Source organism: Hakea prostrata, chromosome 7, assembly GCF_041222555.1.
Source record: "Hakea prostrata isolate BN-2017 chromosome 7, UWA_Hpros_2, whole genome shotgun sequence".
In the NCBI taxonomy this organism is placed as follows: domain Eukaryota; kingdom Viridiplantae; phylum Streptophyta; class Magnoliopsida; order Proteales; family Proteaceae; genus Hakea; species Hakea prostrata.
In genome coordinates, this window is record NC_142606.1 from 70,373,762 (window position 1) to 70,392,650 (window position 18,889).

General features: G+C 36.4%; 2 protein-coding genes across 3 annotated transcripts; one reads left to right on the forward strand and one right to left on the reverse strand.

Moving 5' to 3' along the window:
- Positions 1 to 3,631: 3,631 nt before the first annotated feature.
- Positions 3,632 to 5,726, reverse strand: LOC149011918 (strychnine-10-hydroxylase-like). The gene is made up of 2 exons (XM_089163563.1): positions 4,747 to 5,726; positions 3,632 to 4,339 (listed from the first exon to the last, which is right to left on the reverse strand). The coding sequence occupies exons 1-2, from the start codon at positions 5,698 to 5,700 to the stop codon at positions 3,716 to 3,718; spliced, it is 1,578 nt and encodes a 525-aa protein (XP_089019689.1). The 5' UTR covers positions 5,701 to 5,726; the 3' UTR covers positions 3,632 to 3,715.
- A 3,820-nt stretch (positions 5,727 to 9,546) lies between these two features.
- LOC149011919 (amino acid permease 3-like) lies at positions 9,547 to 15,412 on the forward strand. Of its 2 annotated transcripts, none has more exons than XM_089163123.1 (5): positions 9,547 to 9,780; positions 9,915 to 10,687; positions 10,982 to 11,055; positions 14,463 to 14,683; positions 14,761 to 15,412. In XM_089163123.1, exons 3-5 carry the CDS (start codon positions 11,031 to 11,033, stop codon positions 14,938 to 14,940), a joined length of 426 nt encoding a protein of 141 aa, XP_089019249.1. In that variant the 5' UTR covers positions 9,547 to 9,780; positions 9,915 to 10,687; positions 10,982 to 11,030; the 3' UTR covers positions 14,941 to 15,412. The 2 variants fall into 2 exon arrangements, with proteins under 2 accessions (XP_089019249.1, XP_089019248.1); XM_089163122.1 differs by having other exon boundaries at positions 10,609 to 10,687.
- Positions 15,413 to 18,889: the final 3,477 nt, after the last annotated feature.

An 18,889-nucleotide genomic window follows, 5' to 3' on the forward strand; every position in this document is an offset into this window, starting at 1 on the left:
TTAGAGGTCATGTTAAATACAAGGCATAAGCTATACATATCCATTTCTCACCACTTCTCCTAAGGTTATCTTAGATCTACCCCTAGCTCTTCTAGTTCCTTCAATATGGATTATATCACTTCTCCGTACAGGAGCATTTATAAGTCTCCGTTGAACGTGGTCGTGCCACCTCAATAAAGCTCTTTTGTTACCAAAATAAAAAAATTAAAAAAATAAGAAGATTAAGAACAACTTAGATACTAAATCTAACTTCCTTCTCTCCTACGTAAAACTGAGTCTCTCTCTCCTAGGTTCTCTCTCCATCACCAAAAACTTCTCTCTCTAATCTTAACTCATGGACTTTAACAATGGATGGCAAAAGGTAGCTTTCTTAACAAGAGTAGGGCCACAGAGGCTCCAGAACCACCTGATGCATGGCCTATATATACCAGGCCACCTGCTTCAGTTGAAAGCCCCTCAGCCTCTCTTTCCAACACTTGAATCCATGGCCGACAAGCATGGACCCAGCCTTCACCGTCCGATTTGGTGTTCGTCGAACACTTGTAATCAGCAATTGGGAGTTGGCCGAGGAGTGCTTCACCATCAACGATAAAGCTCTTGCAAGCCGTCCAAGAAGTCCTTCAGGCAAGCACTTCAACTATGATTATGCAATGCTCAGTTTTGCACCATATGGAGGTTACCAGGCGTCAACCACGCAAATTGGTTGCTATAGAGTTACTCTCTCGAACCGCCGGCTTGTCTCACTCAACATGTGTATTAGAGATCGACCTATATGAGCTTTGTGCTAGAAATAGTGGAAACCAGACTAAGTTCGACATGAATCGTCTTTTTTGAGATCTAACCATGAATATTATTCTCAAGATGATTGCTGGAGAACACTATTTCAGTATTGTTCATTATGAAAACGACGGAGGTAAAGATCCAAAGTATTATAACTGATTTCTTTGAACACGTAGGTGTCTCATGTTGAGTATGGCTCATGCTTCACATTGTGCTGCCAATGGACACAAGGTCCGGGGAGGCCGTCCCGATGGGGGGTGTGGGGGCAGCGCCCCCATAACCTATAGAGGTCCATGTTTCTGTAGGCCTCGGAGTTTCTTTACAATTTAGGCTTGGGCCCATGAATAGTTGTGGCTTAGGGTTTCTAAGTGACTATATATATTCTCTTGTAACAGAACATTGTATGTAATTGTTTTCGAGAAGAATATAGTGAAAAACCTAATGCTGGACATAGCCTCACATTGAGGTGAACCACGGTAAAATCCATGTCTCCTTTTTCTTTTTCTTTTTTATTTTCTATTCAATTGTGTGTATGATAGATCGCTATAATCCTAACATCTCGATTGCTTCAGATGTGCTTCCAAGCTTCTTCTCATGGTTAGATTGGGATGGGATGGGAAACAAAGGGCAATGAAGAGGATTGCGAAGGACATGGATATGCTTGCTGAGAGTTGGCTATAGAGCATCTACAAAAGAAGCTATCTTGGAAGGCTAATGATGATGAGGGCAAGACTTCATTGATATCATGTTGTCCATTCTTAAAGAAGATGCTCAGTTACACAGCCATAATCGTGATTCAGTAGTGAAGGCCACTGCATTGTTTGCATATGTGTAACTTTTTTTTCTCATTTTGGGGTAGAAAGTGTGTGTAAGTTCACACCCTAGATAATTACCGGTTGTGTTAAACTTTATACGGTAAGAACTTTGCTTAGTTGGATAATTTTAGTTCATTGCAATACGATTTTAATCATAATTATGCTTCCAGTAATGAAGAATGTAAGATGAGGGAATCGTCATTGGTTTACTTATTTAACAAATAAGGGTGATTTTCTTTTCTTTCTTTTTTTGGGGATAATAAATGAATTTATAATTAGAACTATCAAGTTACACACCCAGCTGGGAGAACCCCAACAGCCAAAGATTGGGATGTGGCCAAACGATCCTACTCATGATGAATAAGGCCTTCTGGGCCAGAGCATCAGCAAACAAGTTAAATGCCCTTAGAACAAAGCTAAAAGAGACTGACTCTATGGTGTGAGCATAACAGAGCACATCATCAAGTATGCCATTGATCAAATCGTGGAATCTCCCCCTTGAGTTTTGCCCAACTCATTTTTAATTAAAAAAAAATGGCACTTTTCACGGTGTCCAATAAGGTCAACTTGGGACACATCTCATTTTTTTTTTACCAAAAATGACTTTATGTATTTCTTGTTTCATTTCTTCAACAAGAAGCATGTTCAATTAAAATATACTCTAATACCATATTGTTGATACCTCATACCTTTATTCAAGATTTGAATAAATTGAAGAAATAATATTGAAAAGGCATAAAGATATTTTGATCATAAATGACAATGTATTCTTAGTTGATTTTTTTTGATACCATAGGAGAGGCAATGTAAAATGTTTTTCTTTTTATCTATATAATAAAAAAAAATGACTTAAATTAAACCTAGTGGATGTAAATAAAAATTACCCTAAAAATAACAGTTTTTATTACTAATACTAATTATTCTTTTTCTTTCCAAAGAATAAGATAATTCAACTTAATTGAAAGTGTATATGGTATAGATGTTGATGTTAGTAACTAAAGTAACCTGCCATCTATTTTGCAGACTTTGTTCTTAGCTGCAATAGACACCACTGCAGTAGCCCTTTCATGGCTCATTTTTCTGCTCCTAAACAACGAGAAGGTCCTAAAGAAAGCTCAATAAGAATTGGATAATGAGATTGGAAAGAATACGAACGTGGAAGTGAAAGACATCGAAAACCTAGTGTACCTCCAAGCAATAATTAAAGAGACACTTCATATAAATGTGCGTGGAAAAAAAATTTGAGTTGATTCCTTTTGGGTCAAGTAGAAGATGGTGCCCGAGTATCACTTTCTCCTTATAGACTTGACTGGTGCTCGTCTGCTTCATGGGTTCAATATGCAATCACCTTCTAATTTGCCTGGATATGACTGAAGGTATTGGTTTAACCTCATCTAAGAAACTCCCACTGGAAGTTCTTCTTGGCCCTCGACTTCCTTCCCATCTTTTTGACTAAGATCGATGGATTTAATTTCTCTCTAGTTATGGTGCAGTAAATCTTGGATTAAACGTTGGCAGCATATCCTATACATTATCCATATATGGAATAAAAGTTTCTGATCACTTAAGACTTAAGAGTATAATCACATTATCATATTATATACGACCCTACCATATGAAACCAAACTACTTTTCAGAGAGCATGTTCTCCTGTCTGTTGGGACTATTCTGTTGTTGTAGTAGCTGATCCTAATATAGGTGATCTTTTTATGAATTGCCATGTAATTAAAATATTTAAAATATTTGTTGGAACACAAAAAGGTTACTTGAAGTCATGTGATATTAAAACAATAAATTATTTCAAATCTTCGAGTTGATAACATAAAAATTCTCTAGAAAGTGGGAACAAATTACTTTCTTTCCATTGCATAAATTGATTGGTAGCTTCCTTGTAGGAACGCTAGCTCCACAATGGCTTCTCTAACTCACTTTGGAGTAAGTGCTCTATGTACTATTAAACCCACTTTGGATATGAACTAAGTATTTTATAATCATCATTGACGTCTCCTTGAATTTCTTTCTTTATTTAGGGGATTCATACACATACAATAATTTACTACATCACTTTTCAAGTTTATTTATTAGAAAAGCATGTCATCTAGACCTGCAGCAAAGCTTTGCTACTCATAGCAGTGGGAAGAGAGTCGAGGACTAAGGAGGATCTCCAATGGCATTTTCTTTGGTGTGGTTATGCCATTCCCTTCAGTCATGTCCACTGGTTCATCAAAGGGTGTTCGCAATTCAAACCCATGAAGCAGACGAGCAAGCAACATATGAATGGTTTGAAGGGCAAAGGAGATTCCCGGACATGATCTCCTACCAGACCCAAAAGGAATCAACTCAAAATGATTACCTCGCACATCCACATCTACATGCTTTGTTAGAAATCTCTCAGGCTGGAACTCCAAAGGATTTGACCATATGTTGGGATCTCTATGTATTTTCCAAACGTTCACTAGGACTCGTGTCCGTTTTGAGATCCTAAAACCACCAACATTACAATCTTCCATGACTTCATGAGGTGTCAATAATGGAGCCACAGGGTATAACCGGAGTGCTTCCTTGATTATTGCTTGAAGATATGGAAGTTTATCAATGTCTTTCTCATCCACTTTCCTTTTCTTACCTACTTGCTTGTCTAATTCCTCTTGAGCTACTTTTAGCACCCTTGGATTGTTTAGTAGCAAAGAAAGAACCCATGACAAGGCTACTGCAGTGGTGTCTGTTCCTGCTATGATCAAAGCCTGCAAAAAATTAATAATACATAAATAAATCTAAAAGTAAGAGTAGAAAAAGTAGCCAATGACAAAAGGTTGAGGTGCGTTTTGGTGACGTGGCTTCATCGTGAGCGTTCACTTAATGGGCAGCAATGAAGCAAAACGCTGACCTTCATTACAATAATCTCACTTTTGATATTGGGGTAGGAGATATTATTCCCTTTAGAATAAATTTCATGAGAGAGGTAGAGAGATGTTGGGGTTCCAAACTTCCATACAAGAACAATAATCTCACTTTTGATGTGAATAACCCGTTGTGGAGAGTTACAAGGACTTGGGTATTTTGCTATTCTCTTAAGAATTAGTTCTATCCAATTACCTAACAAGAATGAGAAAGGGAGAAAATAGAGAAGAACGTAACGCTAAATACGTACTAGTGCAGTTGCCTTTACTACTGAATCACGACTATGGGCGTGTAATTCAGCATCTTCTTCAAGAATTGAAAGCATGACATCAATGAAGTCTTGTTGATCATCACCATGGGCTTTCCCAGATAGTCTCTTTTGCAGATGCTCTTGTAGCCAACTCTCAGCGAGCACATCCATGTCCTTAGCAGTCTTCTTCATCTCCCTTTGTTGTCCATCCCAATCCAACCATGCTAAGAAGCTTGGAAGCACATCTGATGCAACTGAGACGGCTATAAGCTTCAAGAAATTAACTATGGTGCTTTGAATCCTCTTCACCTCTTCGTTGTCCTTGGAATGGACACCACGGAAATATCGTTTACCTACGACCACCATGAGAAGAATATTCAAATTTAGATTTTGAAATAATTGATTCATTTCTAACTTAATCTGGTTCCCGCTGTTTCTCATGCAAAGCTCATGCAGGTCTTTAATACAAGTGCTAATCTCTGCATATCGGACATGCTTGAGTGACTCAAGCCGACGTTTCGAGAGCAGCTCGTGAACTACCCACTTGCGTACTTCACGCCAGTAAGGTCCATAAGGTGCCATACCGAATAATGCATAGTTATAGCTCAAGTGGTTGCTTGAGGCACTTCTTGGACGGCCTGCAAGAGCCCTGTCGTTTATGGTGAAGCACTCTTTGGCCAACTCCCAACTGCTGATGATGAGTGTCCGATGAACACCAAATCGAACGATGAAAGCTGGTCCATGCTTGTCGGCCATGGCTGCAAGTGTTCGATGAAGGGACTGAGAAGTTGTTAGCTGAAGGAGATGGCCTATTATAGGCCATGCTCCAGATGGCTCTGGAGCTTCTATGGCCTTGCTTCTGTTAGCAGAGCTACCTTTTCTGGCCCATAGATAGTAGAAGAGAGGCAGACCTAGTAGAACACCAATGGCTTGGAGTTGGAGAAGCAGCTCCATCGGTGACCTCCTACTCAGGCTGTGAAGATGAAGTGGATGAAAAATTATTTTACGTCAACCCTCTCTACTGGTCTTCATATATTACACATATATAATGAGATGCTGAACTAGGTCTATTTTTACATGATTGTTCTGTTCGGTAGGTTAAGAAACTTTATTTTCATTTTATAATGATACACTTTATATCGATTAGACTAAAAGCGTTCCTATTTGAATTTGTGGAAGAGATCTAGAGCCTATCTTTTTTTTACGTACTTCCTGCCCCCACTGCTGCTAATGACAACTGCCTGATTGAAGCAAAATTCCAAAGAAAATGCAAAATATCTCAGAATAATGTTAAAACTTAAAAGGAACCCTAGGGCCCAAAACAATTACCTCTGGATACATGAGGCCACCGACAGATCCTGTAACCATTACTACATCTGACTGTTACAGATCAATGTTTGTCAAAAAAAAAAAAAAAACCCTGTTACAGATCAATCAATATAATAATGTTGTGTGAGAAAAGTCTTCCCAAACAAATTTTTTTTTTAAACTCAGACTACTCATAAACCCATCTATCACTATCAGAAACATAGAAGCTATCGAGAAGACTCCGATCACTTTCTTCCTCACCAAGGATTTACAAATGTATGGTGAAGAGATAAACAAGGATATCAGACACCAAACTCCGATGATTCAAGAAATTAGTGATCAGGTTTAATTTGTAGTGGAAATTCTCTCGGTGTCTCCATCGATCCTTATCCTCCATCCATTCTCTCACACTCACATGAATGTGTGACTCATATTGCCATTCATAGTATAGGATCAATTTATATAATACATGCACAGTCATAGTATAGGATCAATTTATATGATACAACTTATCTTTCATATCAGGAGAGAATTACAAGAATATTTGTTGACTATAGATTGAAAGATTTCACATTGCTATCGTGAAACTAATACAGTGGCAAATTTTTTGGCAAATTCGGCAGCTAGGACAGGAACTTCTGATATTAACATTCCTTTGTCAGCTTCAATCCTTAATGAACTTGATGTGGATGCCTCTGGATGTCCTAGATTTCTTTTTATGAGTTAGTGGTTTTCTAATCTAAGTAGGAACCAGTGAAGAAGCGTGCATTGGGGGCAATAGTTGTTGCGGGTAAAGGAGGTTGGTTCCTCATAAGGTATTAATTGATGTATTTTTAATATTTCTTCTTCGCTTAATATAATGATCTTTTTAGCGGAAAAAAAAACAACTCAAAACCGATGCTGACTAGCAAGATTTCATATGTACCAGTCCTTCATCGGCCATTTTGACTACTTTCAAATTGGATCTGGGGTTTCTCATAAACGTAAGGAAAGTAGGTCTTTGAGTCCTCTTTCCAACATATCATTAAGCTCTCAATTTTGACGCACAATGATAGGTCGTTTAATTGCATTAATATTATATCAAATCCTTTGTATTTTAATAAGATTAATTGGTTATTTTATTTGGATTTCTATTATATGGATAGATTAGGGCATTTGGATATCAAGTCTAGAAAAAAAGTGGTTTAAATCTGCAACGCCACATTTTTAAATCAAATCAAAGAACCAGACCCAAATTAAGATGGAGGATTTGATTATGTTCAAAGTTAGAGATTTGATTTTGTTCAAATTAGGAGGATTTTCACAAAATGTCTTAATTCAACAAACAAATATTTTATTCTCTCTTGTGATCAAATATCTAAGGAAGAAGCTGAATTGGAAAGTGACTAATTTAGAAACCACAGCATTAGCAAGAAGGATAATCGAAACAATCAAAAAGGCAAAGAGTAAGAATGGAAACCATTGAATGGCAAGGGCACGATGTTTTCTTTTTTCATTTCTTTATTCTTCTTTCCCATGTCTAGCTAATTCTATATTTCAATCAAGGTTAATAGAAGTTTGATTTTCGACAATTGTGAGACTCCGGTAATTAGTTTTCTTTAATTCTCAGGTATTTATACATTTTCTATGTTTATTATATGATTGAATTAATAATTAAACAAGAGGCCTATTGTTTGATGATTAATTCAATATTAAGTCAATTAGAATAGTTATTTGTTATCTGGTGCAACCAGAACTTGATGAAAACCTGAAAAGTCATCCAAACAACAATTATGAGATTTACCCGCTAAATGTTCAAGCATTTGATCAATAAACAGAAGAGAAAAATGACCCTTCCTAGTTGATGCATTCAATTTACACAAACTCTCCATCCATTTTGGATTCGGGTGATCACCAACTCACCATTCTCATTTTGAATCACAGTGATGCTAGCTTTCTTTGGAACGACCTGAACTAGACTTACTCATTTGCTATCTAAGATTGGATAGATTATACATGCATCAAGGAGTTTTAGAATTTTCTTTTTCCCTACCTCCATCATAGGTGGGTTCAAACAATGTCAAGTTTGCCTAGAAGGTTTACAATTTTTTTTCATGTAGGATTTTGTGCATACGTGTCAAGGGACTTAAACCTTTTATGTCCACTATGGTCCATCCCATGGTCTCCTTGTGTTCCCGAAGTACTCTAAGCAATCTCTCTTCTTCTAATGCATTGAACTTAATTAAGATTATTACAGGAAGACTTTTATTATCACCCAAGAATGTATATTTTGAATGATCTGGCAATGTTTTGAGTTCCAACTTGGGGGCCTACACAATAGAGGGCAAAAGTTTTATGTCAGAAATATGAAGATTAGCAAAAGGAACATCAACTCTCATAGGTCTAAGTGACTCTAATTCAAAAACAGTGTTTTGCAGTTCATCCTCTATTGCAAACTCTTCTTTTACAATCTGCACTTCTTTAAGAGTCACTACAAGAAAAAGTGGCAATTGCCACGAAGCTTTTGCCACGGAAAAAAGATACCGTGACAAAAGGTCACATATTGTCACGGGAATAAAGGAACCGTAATATTTAAGGGATTATATGCCACGGAAAAACAATTCCGTGGCAAAAACTCAGTATATACCACCCTTAAAAACCCTCACAATTACACTATTTGCCACAGTAATTTATTACCGTGGCAACAACTTCATATATACCACCGTGCAAAAATGGTAGAATACTTAAATCATTTGCCACGGTAGCATATTACCGTGGAAAATAGATTGACTAAATCCAATTATAATAAGACTTAAATCATTTGCCACGGTAGCACATTACCGTGAAAAATAGATTGATTAAATCCAATTATAATAAGACTTAAACCATTTGCCACGGTAGCATATAACCGTGGTAAATAGATTTACTAAATCGAAAATTGGTTATAATACTTAGACCATTCGCGGTAAGCTTTGGATATAATTCAATTTGCCACGGTTATATTACCGTGGCAAATATATTCACTGAATTGTGTGAAAAACACTTTGGTTATACACTTATATATATAATACTTTTACCAAAAAAAATATATATATATATAATACTTAAACCATTTACCACGGTAGTAAATTACCGTGGCAAATAGATTCAGTAAATCGATTTTTAATGGATTAATATATACAACGGACATAACTTCTCGTAATAATAGATTAATATATAAAACTTTATGGTGGACACATGCTTAAATGCTACGGTAATAACCGTGGCGTATAGATAGACAAAATGCCACTGTAATATATTACCGTTGGAAAAGTTTCGTATATACAACGTTGTTTATACCACTGACCCTTCTTGTCTTACTCATTTAGTCTACATGCTACGGTAAACTACCGTAGCGTACAAGTCTGGCGGTAATATTACATCATTTATTTCCTACGGGAGGTGATTACCGTGGCAAATAGATAGAGCAAAGATTATTTTAGGCGCCTTCCACTTATTCTCGCGCGAAGCTGATAAAACAGGATTTCTTTGATATTTCGTCGGTGATTGCAGTGGAGAACCAGCGCACGGAGCTGAGAAGCTTAGGTCGTGGTGCTCGATTGTCTTCCCGTCGGTGATTGCAGCGCTTAGTCCTTCGTTTCAACCCTTGAGTTGCCGATGAGGTTTAAAAGGATCTCATGAACTCTGTTTCAAGCTAAATTTGATGAACTGAGAGGCTTGCCATTTTCTTTTTCCCTCATTGCTAGGGTAAGGTTTGCTGATCATAAGACCTTGTACATTTTCGAATCATTGGCTCTTAGTTATTATTTTGAAATCTCCAAAAATTTTGAGACGAATCTCACAAAGGGTCTCTATTATTCTGAAATCTCTGTCTCTCTCAGGTAACCTCTTACTATATTTTCATTTGACATACCTGCAACTAACTAGATTTTTTCAAAAAGGTAAAGAGGGATTCAATTTTAATCAATAATGGATCTAGTGGCTTCTTCTGCAAGTGGTTTTAATATTTAATGTGGTCATTATTGATTCCTTTAAATGATTTTCAGGTAGCGAAGAGATACAGAGAGATGAAAAGAAACTCTCCATAAATTTTGAGAAGAATCTCATGAGTGTCTCTATTATCCTGAAATCTGTGTCTCTCTCGAGTGCAAATGTCAATAGAAGTTCTAATATTTGAGATTGACGTGGTTTAGAAGATACTATACAAGTAATTGGTTAACCCTAAAAAGTTATAAGTGTATCCTTAACACTGCTAAGTGAATCAGTGTCTATAATTTTCTACTGTGATGTTGCTTTAACTTGGCTTTGATTCTAGCTCTTGGTCCTCGTTTGAAGAATAGTTTGAATGTAGCTAAGTTAATTTGAAATCAATAGAGGTAGTCAATCTGACTTAGCACCATTAGTTTTCACACTTGTATCCTAAATCTCTTGATTCACCATTAATGAAAACAGTTTTTGAGTTATCCATGGTGGTTCACTCAGAAATTTTTTCACTATTAACTAAGAGCCAATGATTCGGCGATGGTAATGGATTTCAGTTTTAATCTGATGTGGTTCCATATTTCGAATTTCAAGTGTCACAGTAGGTACAAGTGCTCAGGACTATGAAGATGCCTTTGAGAAGCTTCTAAGATTGAATTTGCCTGGGAAGCAGGTGAATATTTCTTCTTATTTTTCAGTTTTTTTAACACTCCTTTTTTGTTTATTTTTTGTCTCATTATTCTTATGCCATTTTCATCTATTTTTTTTACATTCCTTTTTTGTTTATTTTTTGTCTCATAATAATTGAGGCGAGTATGGTTCTTTTATTTTTTGTAATGAAAGACTTCATCTATGAATCTAGCCTGAATGCATGACTCCACTCAAGTTGTGAAGAATTACATTGATCTCTTATTTTTTGGTGCTCTTCGCTATGGTCACTCTCTTTACTTCCAACCTTCTATCTCAGTGCTACAGGTGTGGAGATCCATCTACTGGAAAAAGAAATTACAACTTACATGGATGCTGTCAAAGCCAACTTAGGTAAACTTTTCAACCCAGATTTAGAAAGTTACTTTTTTCAGAAGAACTTGTTTGTTTTAATTTTAAAAATTCTTTAACTACAGGGGGAAGAAGAGTGGCAATTTGTGGAACAATTCAATATTTGAATATGTTTGAGGTTGCCATAGGTTACACAATTGCTGCCTCAATAAGCATGATATGAGTTATAATTAAACATAATTAGTTTTTATACATCACTGTAAAAATTGTCATGTATTTATCCTTACGTCACTACCATATGTTTGTCAAAGTTGGCATGTTTTAATCCACAGATCAGTAAATATACCTAGTTTGGAGAAAGAAAAAAAATATGGGGAAGAGCATATGAATTTTGGCTTTCATGGTTTCTTTTTTCCTCGGATGGGCGGTTTGAAGTGTTCTGATGCTGTGCTCTGGGTGCTGGTTCATGCTCCCTCAGAACCCTTTTTCCCAAAAATGTTCTGTATTATATTTTTAGATTGTTTCAACCTCCGGCTATGCATTTGGACAGAGGTCCCCCTTAGATGATGCTTCTAGATTGATCTGATCTTAAGTTCTAATCATAAATATCTCTTGTGTGTGGTTCATATACCAATGTTTTGATCTTGGAGGCTCCTTGGAATGATTTCATTTTCTTGTCATAATCACTGTATGTTTTGCTTTTCTGGTATTTTTGTTTTCAGTAATTTAATTACATCTCAGAACACATGGTTATGTAGTAAATAGTTAACACTTATTGTCACGACCCCAGTTGTCACAGGCTTGGTGGGGCCCTCATTATGGACATTTAACTAGGGCACGTGACAGTTCATTCCTTAAAATAAACCTGTTTTTAACTACTAAAACCAGAATAAACATTCTTTAGAACAAACAAACAACCTGTCTGATAATTTGACTCATACACATATGTACACAGTCTAAAGTCTTGTTATACTTACATTTGACTTTACAACAGTGTTTAGAAAAGTACATACAGTCTCAAAGAAATATATACATTCACAGTTCATTCAAACTAACATTAGTTGCAACAAAAAGAAAATGTTCCCATCTTCAACTTTAAAGGTACTGTCAAGTAGCAGCACCCTTGCCCTTATCGCGTGTCTGAGGACCTGTCAACATTTTCAATAATGAGCTTTGCGGCCCAGTAAGCAATATAGACAACCATGTAAGTAAGTCAAGCAGTTCATCATGCATCAATAATCATATAACATCATACATTCCAATTTTTTTTTTCTTTCGTTTTCCTTTTCCATTATCCTTTTCCTGCTCATTTTTCCTTTTCTTTTCTTTTTCCTTTTTCCTTTTTCTTTTACTTGCATTTCAGTTATCTGACATTATAGTCTTGAGCCTAGGCAAATCCAGAGGATGCACATATCTCTTCACCACCGAAGTGCGCGTCTCTTCACCAGAAGTGGCTTCTCTTCACCACCGAAGTGGCTTTCGTCTCTTCACCACCGAAGTGGCTTCTGTCTCTTCACCACCGAAGTCTCTTCACCACCGAAGTGGCTTCTGTCTCTTCACCACCGAAGTGGCTTCTAGGCACAAGGCCTTGTACACCTCGTGGATTGCCATCGGCACAGACTCAATCTTTTCACTTTTCAGTCTTGCTTCATGCCTTCCCATTTGGGTACATAGGCACCAGGACTTACAGAAGCCATTACATTATATTCCTTTTTCTTTTACTCTTTTCATCTGCAATTCAGTATTGCATTACCATACTCTGCCAATTTCAATATACATTTTTCATTTCAATCATCATTCAGTCTCATATGAGTAAAGCTGGACACAATTCCATACAATTCAATTATTTAAACATGAGAGCATGATATCATTCAATCTCATCTGAACACAGTTCATGTAGTTCCATCATTTAAATATGAGAGCATGATAATTTACATTTAACATGCATAATCATTCTTTCAAATGCATAATTAACAGTTCAAGAATGCTATCAACATTCCATTTCAAGCAGTTCAATCAAGTCATTGAGTTGTCATCCAATCCATGCATTTTCGCACAATACACATAAACATATATCATGCACATTGCATCAATGAATACATAAAATAGCTTTTATGTTATCATGTGCATGCTACATATCTATTAAAGGGAAACACCCACTTATCATACATAGGTTGGTCAATATTACTTACCTGTCCTGGTTCCATGTGTGTGTGATTTGACCCTGATTCTGATAAAACCGCTTTCCCTCCGGTACTCCGAACAATTACTGGCTATTTCGAAAGCGTAGGAACCAACGGTAGATTTTCCCCTTTTATTTTATTTTATTTTCTCTCTCCTACTTTCTCTCTCCTCCCCACGGTTTTCCTCTCTTCTTTCTTGTCTTCCTCTTCTCTCCCCACTCCTCCTCTCTCCTCTAGGCTTTCTCCTCTTTCCTTTTCTCTCTCTCTCTCTCTCTTCTCCATGTTCTCCCCTGTTCCTCAACTTCACCTCACACACAACTCACCTCTCCCAACTCTACCCTCTCTCTCCTTTAATGACCTCGCCCACTTTCTCTTTCTCTTTCTTATGCTAGCTCTCTCTCTCACCTTAACTCCTCTTCTACACGTTTCTGAAATCTGAATCTTCTCTTCTGAATCCTCTTTAATGGCTTCTTCTTCTGTTTCCCTTACTTCTCCACTCTTTCTCTCTCCTTTCTTACTCTTCTTCTCTTGCTTCTCCCCTACGCAACAATCAACCTTTTCCTTTAAGTTTCCTAAGTCGGTCCTCTTAAGTCGGTTAATCTATAATACATATAATATATATAATATATATAATATATATATAATACATATAGTATACATTTATTATATGACTAATGGGCTTTGTTATGGGCTTGTGGGCCCGCTGTAATATCTTATGCAGGGCCCACACTGAGGTGCTAATATTAGTACCTCCAGGTTCAGAAGATCATGCCGATCATTTCCTCGTTTTCAGTTCAGTCTAATTCCACTGCTGTGGGATCCACGAGCGATGTCTGACCTCGACCCAATATCAATTGGATCTAGCCTCATTTAAACTATCATTTAACTATACTCAAATCATTTAATTAAACCGTCAAATCAATTATCGAATCCGTTAATAATCTTAAAGACTGACACATTCACACACGATAATAACATAATAATATAAAAAGATACGGGGCATCACACTTATCCTGGGTGCATGAGAAAGGTGGATATTACTAGGGCCTCATTTTGTTTTATACTACTTTGCTGGATCCATTTTGAGATGAAACAAAATTCTATGAGAACAAAATCTGGAAACCATATTACTGAATTGCAAGTACAGTATTTGGAATGCTATATACTAGTTTTTATATCTCACCTTAATGCTATACACTTACTGCCATGCATGAATTAATGTGTATTCCATCATAGATTAATTATGAATGAAACTCAATTTTGCAGAGAATGGGAACTTCAGAGGGAGCTTAACTGGTGTTAGCATAGAAGCTGATATAACACTCAAGAAAAAGATGTGGCGAAGTGTTCAAGCTTGGAGCTGTTGCCTTTGCTTATTCTTTCTCTGTTATCCAAATCTTCTTACAGGCTTTGGATACTTCAGTGCTTATTGGATTTTTGATATTGCCAATGTTGCAATTGTGGTTCATCTGATTGGGGCATACCAGGTGATTACCTAAAGTCCCTATAAGCCTTCACATCTGTCAAACACAGCAAATCACACCACTAAACATTAATTTTGCAGGTTTTTTGTCAACCGCTGTTTGCATTTGTGGAGAGTGAAGAGAGAGAGACTTGTGTATTATTGGATACAGAAAGACTTGGGAAAGACACGGCAGAAAAGAGGATCGTGGGTCATTCGTGGCAATATCATTTGGGACAACAACGGCATCTTCTTGGCTGCGCAGGCCATTTCCTGCTATAGCTCTTCAGCTCTTGCTGTGGAACTTGAAGCAATCAGGAATGGAATGCTATTGGCTCTACAGCTCAACATTGATAATTTACTTGTGTCATCAGATTGCAAAGTTGCAATCTTGGCTCTTCTCAGCCCATAGATTGGTTAAGCTTGGGCTTATTACAGGAGATTAGAAAGTAATCTTAATCTTTTCAGCATTTGGTTTTTAGGCATGTAAATAGCTAGAATGGATATTTAGATCGGTGGGGTTCATGGCCATTGACAGTTTACTTCCCAATTGAGATGTTTATTGCGGAGAAGAAGATAGGAAGATGGACAAGTAGATGGCTTGGACTCCAGCTACTCAATGTTTTTTGTCTCTCTATCACTGTAGTTGCTGCATGTGGTTCTGTTGCAGGAGTTCTTACTGATCTCAAAACATATAAAGTGTTTGGGTCTAATTGATTATTGATGGAAAGAGTTACCATTTTAAATACACCGATTAGTTTTACACGTATGGCTAAGCAATGGTATTTCTGTACATGTACTGCTATAGTGCTGTACTAAAATAAAAATAAAAATAAATAAAAATAAAAAAAAAACTTATTTGTGACGGTAGGAAATTTCCATAGCAAAAAACAAAAGTGTGGCAAAGCAAACTATTTGCTACGGAAATCAGGGACCGTAGCATATGATGAAGTATTTGTTAATTTGCTACAGTAACAAATTACCGTAGCAAAAGATAGTAGAACCGACGTCACCCAATTTCCGTCGTACGGTTAGAAAACCCGATGGTAATAAAACCCGACGGAAACTTACCGTCGGGTAAATTCTTTTGCTACGGTTGCAGGGCTTTTGCCACGGTAATTTTCCATGGCAAAAGCCCTTATTTCTTGTAGTGAGTTAAACCATTACTAAGTGCAATTTTTAACTTATCTTCGTCACAAAAATTAAATGTTTTTTGAACTAGAGTGTCCATGGCATCAAAAGCATAAACAATATATACATCATTAGGATATTTCATGGAAGCATAGATATTAAACTTAATGATCTTGCCATCAAACTCCATTGTTAATGTACCAACATGCACATCGATTTTAGTTATAGCAATTTTCAAAAAAGTTCTCCCCAATAAAATCAAACTTGAGTTAGGAGAACTTCCTCCATATCAAGTACATAAAAATCTGTAGGAAAACCTAATCCATTTACTTGAACTAAAACATCTTGTAACACCCCTTCAGGATCAACATTTGATCTATTAGCCAATTGAATTATTATGCCAATATTTTTCAAGGTTTAACATTCAAAGATTTATAAACTGATAAAGGCATAACATTAATAGAAGCACCCAAATCACACATAGCTTTTTCAACTTTCACATTTATTATCTTACAAGGAATGACAAACATACCTGGGAATGACAAACATACCCAAAAACTTGTTTGAGAAATTTAAAAGTAACTGCAAGCGCACGGTATCATGTAGCCAACGGGTCGATCTCAAGGAGATATACCACTTAGAATTCAACTTCTTAATAGTAATGCGAGAGTGGAATGATTCAATTTTTTGTTAACTAATTAACTAAATTAAACGATCCTAATCTATACGTGTAATGCAATAGAATTGAAACAAAAAATAAATTAAACACAATCAATGCATAAATAAAAGACAGGGAAAAATGCGAACAATAAAAATAAAAAGGAAAATAAATAAATAAAATCAGTTAGTGTGTTAAAGCAGTCAGTAACATTTAGTTCATAGCTAAAATGCAGATGCAACACCACCCGTCACCGAAGCCAGAGGCATGACTGTAGGCTTGCTCCGGTTATGTGGTCCGAGATGATGAATGAATAGGTAGAAAGTAAATAACAGTAAATAACAAAGTAATAAGCAAAGCAATAAAATGAAAAGGAAGCCTTAACCAAAGAGAGGCACCACTGTAGGCATCTCTGATCAAGGATCTAGGGGAAGGGAGAACAATAAATAATGCTGAAAGTAAATCCTAAATTAAGAATATGGAGGGGTAGATAGAAGCGGGAATGGAGGGAGGAGAGAAGATTAATAAAGAAGGTTACTTACTTGCAAATTGAACAAACGATTCGAATCTCAACCAACCCTAACAACCAGATCTAGATCTAGAATGATCTAAATCTGCAATTGCTAGACCCAGAGAAAAAAGAATCTAAAAACTTGAAACTTGAACTTGAACTTGAATTGCATTACATAAAAAGATTAAACCTAAACATTGAATCTAGAAATTTAAATCTCACTAATGCAAGCAAAGAAAACTAGAGAAAACCTTAATAAACTAAAGAGAGAAGAAAGAATGCTTCTACTAAGCTCTAGAACACCCCCTCCTTTGATGGAGTATGGTCTCCTTTTATAGAGTTTACATGAGATATGAAGCACGGCTGAATTTGAATAAAACTCAGGGTTTCTATCTGACTCAGCCAATTAGGGTTTCGACGTAGTAATCACGCCAACTTAGAGAAATCAGATGCATATTTCCACCGTTGGATTTGAGGTTTAAGTAGTCGTGAAGCTCTCCTCCAAAAATCAGCACAATCGGACATCGGATGACCGTTCGATGAAGGGTTTGATCGAAACTAGACAAAGGCATTCAAAAACGGGATTTTTCCTCTTTTTCTTTCTGAATATAATTCTTTTTCCTCTTTTTCTTTCTTTAATTAAATCCAAGATAGGAGATAAGATATTGAGGTATGCAAGGACTCTTTTCGATTTGGACTCTCTCAATAATATCTCTGTAGATTTGATTTAAAATCGCAGCCATAGATTAAATTTGTCTTCTTTATCTCTTCAATATTTCGGAGTTGGCCCATAATCACACATCTCTAGCCCATCATGCTCCAGATCAGGCCCATTTTCGCATTTGAGAATTTGAATGGACTTTTTGACGTGTAAAATAGCATGATTCAAGCTCAAAACTCCAAATATTTGCTTAAATCTTGAAAAATCCTAAAATCTGCAAAAACAACATAAAACCCAAGGTAACTCTACTCTAAGTGTATAAAATGCATGATTTATGCCCTAAGATATCACACATAAATGTGCTCATCAACAAACATACCTGGATCCTTGCATTTTGAAGGTAACACAGCTAAGATATTCTCCCCCACACTTATTTTCTCATTGTCTTGCAACATTCTCTTATTAGTACATAATTCCTTAAGAAATTCTGCATAGCGAGGAATTTGTTTGATAGCATCAATTAAATAAATATTTACCTCAACTTTGCGAAATGTCTCGAGAATTTCTTTTTCCTCTTCAAGTTTTTTTATTGATAAAGTTTTGTTGGTAAATGAGGGGGTGTTACAATTCGGGCTTACATTTTGTACAGGATGTGTTATTTCTTTTTCTTTCTCATCTCTTAAATCTAAATGATGAGCAATGGGTCCTTCTAACTCTTTGCCACTTCTCAATGTCATTACACTCACATTTTGCTTTGGATTGATAATTGGTTGTGAGGGAAATTTTCTTTGATTCTCAAGCTTACTCACTATGCGAGTTGATTGATTTGATTATCCAAGTTCTGAATACTTGCTCTTATATCCTACTGGAATTTATGAGAACTAAGAGCAAGGTATTCAACTATTTGTTCAAGAGACTTAACCTTGCTTAGGAGCTTGTTGATATTGTTGATCGAACTGTCTAGGCTGGTATTGTTGTTGAAAATTGTTAGCTCTAGGCCCATAACTCGAATTTGGATGATCCTTCCATCCTAGATTGTATGTGTTTGAGTATAGATCTTATTTTCTTTGTGGTGGCCCTAGAAAAACTCCAACAACATTGGCATGTTCATGAGTCTCATCTTAAAGTGTTGGGCATGCATCTGTGGAATGATTTATTTTGAAGCAAAGACCACAAGCCTTCAATTGTTGGATATTTCCTACAACCAATTTTTCCACAAGAGTAGTTAGATTATCCAAACGTTGGTGAATGGAATAGACACTTACCTTAT